This window comes from Peromyscus leucopus, chromosome 4 (assembly GCF_004664715.2).
Source record: "Peromyscus leucopus breed LL Stock chromosome 4, UCI_PerLeu_2.1, whole genome shotgun sequence".
NCBI lineage: Eukaryota > Metazoa > Chordata > Mammalia > Rodentia > Cricetidae > Peromyscus > Peromyscus leucopus.
The window spans coordinates 21,535,667-21,547,943 of record NC_051066.1 but is presented as its reverse complement, the minus strand read 5'-3'; the positions used below and the strand labels follow the sequence as shown (position 1 = coordinate 21,547,943).

At 36.2% G+C, this 12,277-nt stretch overlaps 1 protein-coding gene across 1 annotated transcript in view; it reads right to left on the bottom strand.

Moving 5' to 3' along the window:
- Positions 1–12,277, bottom strand: part of Kynu (kynureninase) — a 137,593-nt gene that overhangs the window by 73,965 nt on the left and 51,351 nt on the right. The window contains exons 5-8 of the mRNA XM_028881967.2: positions 12,089–12,150; positions 10,658–10,729; positions 9,107–9,181; positions 7,090–7,236 (exon numbers count right to left, since the gene is read on the bottom strand). Coding sequence (XP_028737800.1) covers positions 7,090–7,236; positions 9,107–9,181; positions 10,658–10,729; positions 12,089–12,150 — 356 coding nt within the window. The remainder of the gene's footprint in view (positions 1–7,089; positions 7,237–9,106; positions 9,182–10,657; positions 10,730–12,088; positions 12,151–12,277) is intronic.

Genomic DNA, 12,277 nt, shown 5'->3' with positions numbered 1-12,277 from the left:
TCCTTATTTTTTAACCTGGGAGTCTCCTTTCTCTACTATTTCCTTTTCCAAGGAAGCTATATATCCCAATATCAATTTATTCTTTTTGTATGTCAAAACTTATAAACATTTATTGAGTACTTACCACATAATAAGTATTGAATATTTTTAAGATGCCATTTCTCTTAATTCTTCTTAAAGCAGGCTTATGAAGTAAACATTACTATCATCTTAATTAGTTAAGCTGATAAGTGCATTTCATCAGTTAAATTATGCTAAAATATAATTCTCCTAATATAAAAGTATATAATACACCCTAACAACATATATTTTATATGTTACTTATTAGTTTATTAATATAAAATACATAATTAATACACTATTGTCTAGTATGTAAATCACACAATTAATATAATTATTTAAATTTTTTCTTTACCATTGAAAATATTGTACAATGTAAGTGTAGGTGCACATGCCATTGTGTATATGTAGAGGTCAGAGGTCAGCCTTTACACTAGTCCTGGGAATAAAGCTCTGGTCTTTAGTGTTGCACAATGAGTGCTTTTGCCCTCTCGCCAGCCTTAATTACTAAAATGACGAGTGCACATTCTACTCTACATTTCAAAAGAAACGTCCTACCCCATCAGTATGTCAGGGCCCTGAGTTCAGGGTAGCAGTGAACAGCCCTTCGCAGACACAGCTACACTTCATTTCCCAGAGAAAGCACAGACTGTTAGCCAGTGGATTACATGAAAAAGGCATCTTGCCACTTGAAGGTAAGGCATTTGGGAAATTGTTGGGCTGATCACACCCTTTATCCTCATCCTTTGGCTGGACACACCAGAGCTTTAGGGTAGGAAAGCCAAAAGGTCCAATCCTAACTCATGAGAAGCTAATCTTTGCATGGACAGAAGGTTGACCTCTGGATAGCATGAGCAAGAAATAAACCCTGGGAGGGTGTTGGGAAAGGGTCTATGGTTCTGTTTTTTTTTTCTTTTTTCTTTTTTCTTTTTTTTTTTAATAGAGGCTAGTCTGCCTAACTAATACACAGAGAGTTTTGCATAGAAAATAATTACTAATGAACTTTTAACTACTCAGTTTTGTTCATTTGTTTGTCTGTCTGTCTGTCTGTCTGGTTTTGAGAAGTTTGGCTCTTCAGCCACTCACACTAATCTGGAAGTTTCAATCCCCCTGCTTCAGCCTCCACAGTGCTAGAATTATAAGCATGTACTATCAGGCTCAGTCAACTATTTTTTATCATACTCTAAACTAAGAAGTTATCATGCATGAGAACATGTGTTTCTTTCTTATAAGTTCCTTATTAACTGTTTTCAGTGCCTGTGAAATGTGATGAGGGAGGGAAATGGGGAGGAAGGAAAGAACAGGAATACGGCTCAGAAACAAAGGCACCATGTTAGAAAGCAGTGGGTCATCTGCAGATGTAGTTAGGAAATACTGTGGGTTGGCAATCCCAAACCCACTCTCCAGCACTTTCTTCTTACTACGGGACCATAAAAGCAAACTCTTTCTTCACCCATATCTCCTTTGGCTGCCACTTCAGAGGCACTGAGTCATGAGCAGAAATCTGCTGGGTTTTGCTGGGAAAGAGTTAGCACTTCACATAAAAGGGACACATGGGAGAGATGAACCTGTCCTCTCCTCCCTTCTTCCTTTTTGCTGCTTTGAATAGAAATAGGTCCTTGACAACCATGTTATAACTGTGATGTGGACAGTCTGAGGACTCTAGATCTCTCACTCAGACTTAAGACTTAACTGTGTTTCTCCATAGAGCTCAGCAGCCTCAGGACACTACTGCTCTATGGTTAGCAAAAGAGAGTTCTGTGTTTGGGCTGATTTTCATTGGTATGCTGTTCATTACACCTGCAAATCTTAATATTTGATTGAGGATTGCTTAAGAAAAGACAGACAGTGAGAAAGCAGAATTTAAAGTGTTTGGTTAAAATTCTAAGAGTGGAACCAGGGGCGGTCACTGACTCTTGCCTACTTGTGGGACCCTTTTCCTCCTACCGACCGGGTTGCCTCATCCAGTCTTGATATGGTGGTATGTGCCCGGTCTTACTGTAGCATGTTATGTCATGTTTGGTGGTGTTGCAGGGAGGCCTGCTCTTTTCTGAGGGGAGATGGAGGGGAGGGTTGGAGCTGGAGGATAGGGGGGAGAGACTGGGGGAGGGGAGGGAGGGGAAACTGCAGTTGGGATGTAATACAAGAGGGAAGAATAAAACAAAAGATGGAAATGACTAATGTAATTTCAAAACTCTAAAAGTACTGTGCATGTCACTATTGGTTCATCAAATTTCAAATATCTTCTAAAAGTAAATGTGGCACACAGCAAACCATTTAACTGGACTCTAAGAAAATACTGGATGGATGCAGGTAATTTCTTCTCACTTTAAATAATTAAATAGAAAATAAATTATTTTGAAGTTTCTCTTGAAAAAAATTGGTAAGATCAGAAGGCTCAGCATGGTGGCACATGACTGTAATTTTAGCATTCAGGAGGGAGAGGTGCAAGTCCCTAAGGTTCATCTCAAGTGTCAGAAAGGAAGGAAGGAAGGAAGGGAGAAAGAAAGGAAGGAAGGAAGGAAGAAAGAAAGGAAGAAAGAAAAAGAAAGAAAGAAAGAAAGAAAGAATGAAGAAAAAGAAAGAAAAAATGATTCAGATAGGAAACTACAGCTGAGCCCTAAGTCTGGCATAATGGTGAAGCACATGATCTCGAAACACATGCTGGATGTCCAAGTGTTGTGGGAAGATTAGCATTGACTATTGATTTTTCATTGTCCTGCAATCCAGGGCTTTTCAATTGGCAGCAATGGCTGAGTTGAGGGGCAGTTTCAAAATCACTAGAGATGGTGGTGGAGGTTAAGGGGATACATCTGCATTTTGCTGGTATAGAAAAGAAATGTTAGTAGAAACAAGTAACAGACCATGAAAATCAGAAATATGGAAATCAGAGCTCTAGAAAGATGGGTTATTCAGTAATATGAAACAACCATGTAGTTCCATGAACTGATGAATATCTCTCTTCAAACTCATGTCTTCTGACAACTCATGGCCTTCCCTATGATTTCTTATCTACTCTGTTTCATTTTCATCAACCTTGCCACCCAAATCTCTGACCTTCCTCTTGCTATGAAAAGCACTTCCACATCTTACAATCGCCATATAAGTCAAATTTGTGGTATCAGCTCTTCTATGAATTTGATTTCATCTTTGATACCTATTGAAAATTAAATATTCTTCTGTCCTTCAGAAATTAACTTTACACCACTTACAACTTAACCAGAAAACACCAGACAACAGTAGAAAATGGGTTAAAAAAAAAAAAAAAACTTAAAAAGGCATTTCACAAAAGAAGATACTCAATCATACAATCATATAGTACACATTTGAAAGTTTCTGACTCAATCAGGGCATTGAGTAACTGATACCAAGATTGCAACAGGGCAACAATTGTTCTCATACACACTGCTCAGAGTGTACACCAAATTTACATAATTCTGTAGGAAAGTGGTGGGTATTGTTGATTATGACTGAATTGGCACACAATTTATAATCCAGGGATCCTACTTCTAAGATACAGCCTTACCAGAAATTTGATGGAGGCTTACCCTAAGTTATTTGTAATAACAACTGAAGTAGCATGTATAGAAGCAGCCTTCAAATGGAAAAAACAAACAAACAAACAAACAAACATCTGCTCTGACGCAAATTGAGAAATTGTGCTGTATTTCCTATCTGTGAATATTATACTCAGATGGAAACACAAGGAGGCAAGACTGCAGCTCAGTACAGCATGGATGAATTAGTACTACAAGCTAGGAACAAACCAGGTACAAAAGGTCTATATTTGCACATACTTTGAACTTCTATAAAGAGTCAAACTGGACAAAGAGGTTATATTTGTAAAGTTGGTAGAATTTGGGATGGGAAGGTCTATCCTCTAAATATTGGTGTATCCTCCCAATCCACAAGTTATTAAATAATACCAACTTGTTGAATAATACCAAGTTGTTAAATAATACCAGCATTAAGAATGGGGACATTGGGCCGGGTGGTGGTGTCTCACACCTTTAATCCCAGCACTCGGGAGGCAGATGCAGGCAGATCTCTGTGAGTTCATGGCCCACCTGGCCTACAGAGTGAGTTCCAGGAAAGGCGCAAAGATACACAGAGAAACCCTGTTTCAAAAAACAAAACAAAACAAACAAAAAAAAGGAATGGGGGCATTCATTGGGAGACAATTAAGGCACAAGGATTCCTCCCTTATGAGCAGAATGTGTGTGCGTGTTTGAGCATACACACAAGTACACACACACACATACACACACACACTATAAACATGATATGCTCGATTTGTTTAGTGTTGTTTTTATGTATATGATTTCAGAGCTGACCACTTGGTATAATCAACTAGAGGGTTCATCCCTTAATATTTCTCCTGCTCTCAGCATGTTTTAGTTGTCTGTCATTCATTGTCTATAGTTTGACCCCTTAAGATTTTTCCTTCCTTGTTAGCACATCTATCAAACAGCAGAGAACAAGTGGTCATGGGGTGCCCATCCCCAACTGAACCAGCACAGCTCTTACACCCAAGGCTCAGAGAACACTGTCCGAAAGGGCAAATGGCTGTTAGGAGCTGGAGGACCAGGAAATCTGCTGTGAGAAAGTGTCTCCTGGAAATGACAAAGAAGGTACGTCTATAACACCTCAGCACTATGGTTGCCTAACAAGTCCTGGAGAACCATACACTGATTTTTAAATTAATTTCAAGATACAAAGTAACTCCAGCTACTTATGATTTGTGCTGTTGTTGGTATATATGCATTTTTAAACTACCTTTCAAAATGTGTGGACCCACTTCCCTACTACAAACTTTGAAATTTTCCCTTCAAGATTTTGAAGATTTTACTTCATAAGCGACTCATTGATTTTCATTGCTCTATTCACTGTCACTTTGGCTGCTATCATGCTCAATTTCTAGAAACTTCCCTCTCTTTTACCTCACTCTATAAGTCTTAGCAGTGATAATTTTAAGTCCCCTTCCCCCTTACAATTGTCAGTTTCTTCTGTGATTGACACCTTTAATTTTCTCCCTGTCTCTTTCATCAGCTTTATATTCACAGACCACACAGGAGAGTTACATAAGTCTAATTTTAAATTAGCCTAATTTTTCAACTCCAGTTGAGAATGAAAGCAATTGGACAGCAAGAGGGTAAACATTTGTTAAAAGAAATTTGATAATGGGTAAATCTAAGTCAGCCATATCCCTAGTTCGTTCCCACGACATCATTGCATTTAGATGGGAACCGCTCATTTTTCCCTTCATTTGTTTGACTGACGGTGTCATGAGAATTTGACTCTACAGACATGTTAAATGAATGACAGCCAGCGGCATACTTAGAGACTAGTTCCAGCAACTAAATCCCTTAACAAGAATTCAATATAAAGCCGAATAAACATTTTTAAAATTTTAAAATTTTATTTATATTTTGAATATGTGAGTATTCTGCCTGCATGTATGTATATGTATATGTCTAGTGCCTCAGAGGCTAAAGAAGACATTGGATGCCTGGAATAGGAGTTAGAAATGCTTTAAACTGCCATGTGGATGTTGGGAACAAAACCTTGGTCCTCTGTGATAGCACCAAATGTTCTTAATTAGCCATCTCTCTAACTCCCTTATTTTTATTTTTAATGGGAAATAAAGTCAATATCTGAGACATTGCCCATTGTTTCATATCCACTGAAGAGAGCAGAGTGGGGAGGGACCCTGCTTAAGAGCAGAACGTGAGGTAGTCACAAAAATCTTCAGAGTCTACGTTCTTAATTCTGAGTGCATAAGGTAGATGCTGTTATTATAAACTTGAGACAGAAGCTCAGAGAGGTCAAGTAACTTGCTAGGGATCATCTAACATGGCAAAGATCCAGCCAGTGCCCGAAAACCTGACTGTATGATTGCCAAGCTCATGGTCTTTCTTCTCTGTCCCTTGTCTCATTTCTGTGAAGGTTAATGAGACATGCTTGCATACTAAGAGTACATGGCTGCTGATTACTTGCAGAACATTTTAAAACACAAGTTTTATTGGCCTCCCTTTATTTTGGTGCTCAAGATTTAACATCTAAATTAAGAAGACATTATCTTTATATCTCCTGTAACGCACCACTTTCACAGCTATCCATCAAATCAGCTGGAAGTCCTGGTTGGAAATTCCTAGAGACCACTGAAAACGGTGTTAAATTTCTTTTCATTAGTTCCCTTCATTAGCTTCAATAACTACATGTATTAGCTGGATCTCACATATATAGTAATCCTATAACTTATTAATGTTCATAATAAAATTCAATTGTCACCTTTTTTAATACAAGTCTTGATTGCATAATCAAACAGAACAGCTACTTAGGATTTTAAATATAACTTATTACTATTGAATTTTTTCCCCAGTTGATTTCTTGCTTATAGCCCAAAATTAATAAAAAAAATTCTTAAGTCACTTACTTATATAGAGAGAAACATGATATATAATTAAAAATAATTTAATTTTGAATTAATAGTGTATGGGGGAATAAACACTTTTGCTATAGACAATATTATGAAGCTAGAAGATTGTTAGAAATAAAATGGCATCCTTAAAGTCGCTTGAGTAAAACTCATCCTACTGATAACTCTATATGAGCTACTAATAGAGTCCATATTTCCTTATCTGGAAGTACCTAGCTTTAACATTTAGAACAAGTTACAGTATGACAATGTACTGAAGTGGGCTTTTTAACAGTCCTTGCATGTCCTGAAAACCCTAATATTTCATCCCTCTTTTGCTGTCTGAAGAGTCACATCATGTGTGTAAAATGTGCTCATCCTGGACTCTAGGGGCCCACATGAGGATGACATTATGATGAATGAGGTTGGATCATTGATGTCATGTAAACATGGCTTGAAATAGCCATAGTGATAATAGTATCTTAAAATTTAAGCCTCCTTTCTAAAGAAAAAATTCTAAAACAATTTAAAGCATACATAAAATAACGCCGGTGGACCACTCTCGAGCAGAGTGCTGCCTGGGGAAGTGACAAGGAGAAAGAGTTATCTACCTTTGCTTGTCCAGCTTTTGTAATGGCAGGCATGTTGAAGAGCTGACCAGTGTAAAACTGCACTCCACTGAACAGGATCACCGCAATTGAGTCTCCTTCCTCCTCGATTACTTCCAGTATGTCCTCTGTCCTTAATGTCTCTTCCCCCTAAGTCAAGTTCAGTGCAAGTTGACAGTATGACAGTAGCAAACATGTCACTCCATATCCAACAATGTCTTTCCTTCAGAATGCAAATGAAAGGTGACTATGTTTCCCCACGCCAATGCTCTTCAGAAATCCAGAAAAAGAGCAACACTGGGATAGAGTTTGTTACAAAGACATAAAAAATAAAATGCTAAAGAGGTTTCATTTAAGTGCCTATCTCCACAATCCTATATGCTCCTTTGTACTTCAGCTTTCAACTAATCTTTACAATTTACAAACCTGTAAATAGTATTCCCAATATGTTTATCTTAAAAAAAAAAAAAAAGCATGAAGTCCTTGAAATATCTTTTAGCAAAGCTAGAGATTCACTTATTACACTTATCAAGTTAGTGGTACTTTTTCCAGTGAAAACTCCCTTACTTAGTTTTGCCAAATGGACATTTCAATTAATATAAAATTTAATCTTTTCCAAACTAATGTAAAGATAAAGACAAACATGAAGAAAACAGATCAAAATAAAGTATCAAGGACAAAGTTTCTCTAACCTCCTCACCACAACTAATGATTGGAAATTGTCAGTGAAGTGAGATTCAATCTTGAAAAAGTAACTTGAGCTGTAAGAAATCAGATAAGCATCTGCTTAGGGGTGAGCGGGTTTGATGTCTATCTAACTTTTCTACAAATCTTCTCTTGTAGCAAACATGATGTAAATTTGGGTCCAGTGCATGCTTAATTGCCTTAATATCATGTAGAAAGCTCATTAAAATAATCCTATACTATCCTTGTATATAAGTTTCAATTTCATGCTATTGCCAAAGTCTCATGTTAGAAGACTTGTATGGATGTGTAAGTATGTGTGTGCATGTGTGTGTGTGTGTGTGTGTGTGTGTGTGTGTGTGTAGTTTCTATTAGAAGACTCCTAGGGATTTTTTACCAAATAAGGAAACCACTGATATTGAAATCTCTGTTTTATTAGATATATACTTTTATAAATATAAAGAAAGAACTTAATAATTATAAAAATTATACTTAGGGAACTGGCAACTTAAAACTCTTAAAATTCTAATACAGTTTGACAATAACAAAAAACAGACTAAAGAGAGTACTGCAGAAACTAACATGTAATTTATTTGGCTAAAGGATTACCATGAATCAAATTAGAAATAAAATTTTCAGTGAGATAAAGCTCTCATTCATGTTGATTTGAAGCTATCTATTAATGCAAACAGCTGGTTAAAGTGGACTCAGAGGATAAAGTATGCTGGTCATATCTAGCCCTGAATTTTGGTTTCTGGTGGCTATATTCGTTTATGCTAGAAACTACCCATTTATGTAACACCTGTGAAAACAGATACTTCTTAAAGATTTGAGACTCTTTTATACCATTAATCCTTCATACTGGTTCCTACACACACTGGAATCCCAGACTCTTCAACTTATTGGCTCTAGAAAACTTACTGTGTCTCACATACAAGAAAAAGTTTGATACATTGAAAAAGAACATGAAATACAGTCTCCATACAATTTCCCAATGCTCTCTAGTCTTTGATTTCAGTGGGATCCACCAGCAACTATATTTGAAATTTAAAGTGGTATATGCAATTTGTCATCCCGTTCTCACCCACTTGACCACTATGGACTCCATTGGCATAAAAGGAAAAATTCCTTGTCATATATCTAGCTCTTGAAAATGAAGATAAATATACTTCCATTTATTTTTTATTTTAAACAAAATGATCTAATAGTAAAAAATGCATTGGTCTCTTATGCTTTCTTAGAAGCTGCATCAAATCCATGAAGATAATACATTTCTGAGGGAAATCAATGTGCATTAAGTAGAAGTATAATGAACATTTCTTTCTTTCTCAGATACCTCTCTTGGCTTTATCATCCGCATACTTTTTCCAACATCAAGTCCATGAAGTTGAATCTGTGACTCAATAGCATACTGAAAAAGAAAGAAGTTTTACTCATTAAATTAATTCCAAAGTACAGCAGTCCCTTAACATAACTCCTCTGAAAATAAATAATAAAATACCAATGAAACCAAACCATTATATTAAACCACATGTCAAAGGTAAAGTGAATGACTACACCAGAGAGGATCTTCTTAACGTAATGGAGCATAAATTGGGGCACTTTTTGAAGTACCACATACTAAAGGTGATCAAAAGAGCAGAGTAGCTTTTAGAGATAAGGAGGTAGTTACAGTAAAACTCACCCAATGCAAATCACAACTGGGGCTTACTATGTACCCAAAGAGAGGAGTTTGCAGCACCTGGCTTGAGTTAGGATAAACTAACAGCTCACCCCAGGAAGAGTCAGGCACCAGACAGATCACATTTGAAACTCCATAGAGAAAATCAGATATGCACGTGGCCAAATAACTAAGAGGAGCTGGAATTTTCTTCAAGGTAGCAAGGTCTTAATCTTGTTTTGATTCTTTTTAGCAAAATATCATTTGTTGGCTTAATAGAATTACACGATTTAAAATTACAAGATGTAGTGTAGAATAATAAAATAAATTAGGAGTGAAGTTTCTTTGAAACTAAATGAAAAGGTTTTATCTGTGTATGGATCTGGAAGAATCATGAGTATCTGAATGAGTTACAAGAAATCCTTTAATCTTCTCTCTGTGTAAGGCTGTAATTATATGTACATTTTTCTGTGTGTGTTCACATGCACATATAAAAGCAATTGGTCAATGTAAGGTGATTTCGATGATCTTTCTATATCTTGTGTTTTTGAGACAGGGTCTCTCATTGAAACTGAAACTTTCTGACAAGAGAGACAGGCTGTCTAGCAAGCCTCAGACATCCTCCTCTCTCTCTTGTCTCCTGTTCTGGGACTACAGGTCCACACAGCTATACTCAGCTTTTTTTGTGAGTGGTAGATAGCCGATTTAGATCCTTATGCCTCTACAGCAACCGCTTTACAGACTTAGCCATCTCCCTGCATTAGCATTTTGTAATCTTTAATATTTTTTTCATAGAAAGGAATCAATAAGTATTGCTAGCATACTATGACAAAAGAGATGCAAATACACATTCATATGACAACTTAACATTGCTAAAGGGTTAAGCAGTGGAGTTTTTATTGATTTGATTTTAGAAAACAGCAACAGGAATTAATAAAACATTTATAACCACACTTGATTTAGGGAACGATTTGCTCAACATCTTTAAAAAGACTAATAAATCAACGTCCCCATTCAGTCCTTTCCTCCCTGAACACATGTTTTACTTGAACAAAAGAAATAAATCTCGTATCTAGGGAAAAAAACCTTAAATCAAAAGCACTTGACAGATCTTTTTTAGTCAGCTTACTTTGGAACTACTAACGAATAAACATTCAAGTCAGGAAAATGATACGTCCCGCTAGGAAGAGTAGAAAGAACATAAATATAATTTGAAGAAATCCTTACATGATCAGAAGGGAAGGCTTTGGCCTCTAAAAGAATCTTGTGCCGCTTTGGTGTAGGCTTAAAGAATGATAACTACAATGAAACAGAGTTATTGAGAAGCATTAACACACAATTTACTCATTCACTCCTTTATGCCACACTTTCATTTTATAAGCTTCAACATTTTAAAGACATTAATTAATTAAACATCTAAGATATCTGACAGGGGTACCTTTCCAATTAGCCTAGTTTCCAGTGAATTATGAAGAGGGAAAAGATATTGGCTCATTACATTTATCAATGGAAAACAAACTCAGAGGAAAATGTGAACCAGATAAAAACATATTCTAAGGCTTTACCTAAATGTTAATTGAAAATTTATCTCCTTAAACATTAAAGGTAATTTCTCTAGAGTGAGGCTAAAATAGCTTGTTCTGTGCGTGTCTTATTTACATATCTTACTCTGCCAATTTGGTTTCCTTTATCACTGGTTGTCTGGTTGTTTGCTTTATGGAGTTTTGGTTTAGGTCCAGCTAAATGTGCCTCTGCCCTGGCATGAAGGCCCTGTCCATCTTAGAGGCACCAGCAAGAAATATACTGCTTGTTCACAGGCCCTTTCATTTCTTCATGAAGTCCCTGAACAATAAGCTTGGCCCAGATTTTAATATAGGCAACACCTTTCAACAGGATGCTCATTAATGGCCAGGTGCTAAATTAATTTTTACATATTGAATCACTGAGTCCTGCACATCTATGAGGAAGATACTGTTGTCCTCATTATTACAAAGAGAAATATTACTTCTCAGAGATACTGAGAAGTTTGACTAACATTAAAGAGACACTAAGCAATTAGTTGGGAGTCAAAACTAAGTATGTATGAACTTTTAGATGTAATTCAAAAACAGATTCTTGCATGTTTCCATCAGAGTGTAACATTTATTTTGTCTTTTTCTCTCTGTGTATGTATAAACCACAAAGGTACTTAACCTGTGGTGTTTTGTTATGCAGCTCTTTTGTACTAATAACTATGATCAATCATACTGTGATAATGGTGAAATACATTAGGTATAGTTGACTTCTGCTACCAAAGGTGCATTTTAGTTTGATGTTAGAAACCACTGACTTTTTTTTTCAGCATAGGGAAACATCCTTTCTGAGAGGCTCAGAGCTTGCCAGTGAGTGTTCTTATGGAACAGTTTTTTCTTTCAAGTACTATTACTATTTTTCCTTCTGCTCTTGATAAGAATTCATTACTCTAAAGCTCTTTGTAAGAAGAAACTCTTGCACAATTATGAAGGAACGATGTGGTCATGGTCTAGAATTTCTTGGTGAAAATATAAATAATTTCACACATTAATGAACAGTCCATCAGAGACTTATGAATTTAAGGTAGAAATATATCAGATTATGCAAATAAGAGAACCCAAAACACAGATGGAAAAGAAATCTTACCAGTAGCAGATGTAAATTAACAGTCAAAGCATTCATTAGAACTATTTCTTTCTCATGGGCTCCTGGAAAACAATTATTAAAAATCCATCATATTTGAGGTTTATCTTGTTGGTTTGGAATGTAGTTTGAACATGAGGGTGGGGCTTTATTTGATCATACAATGTTATTATTGATATGTCATTATGAAAA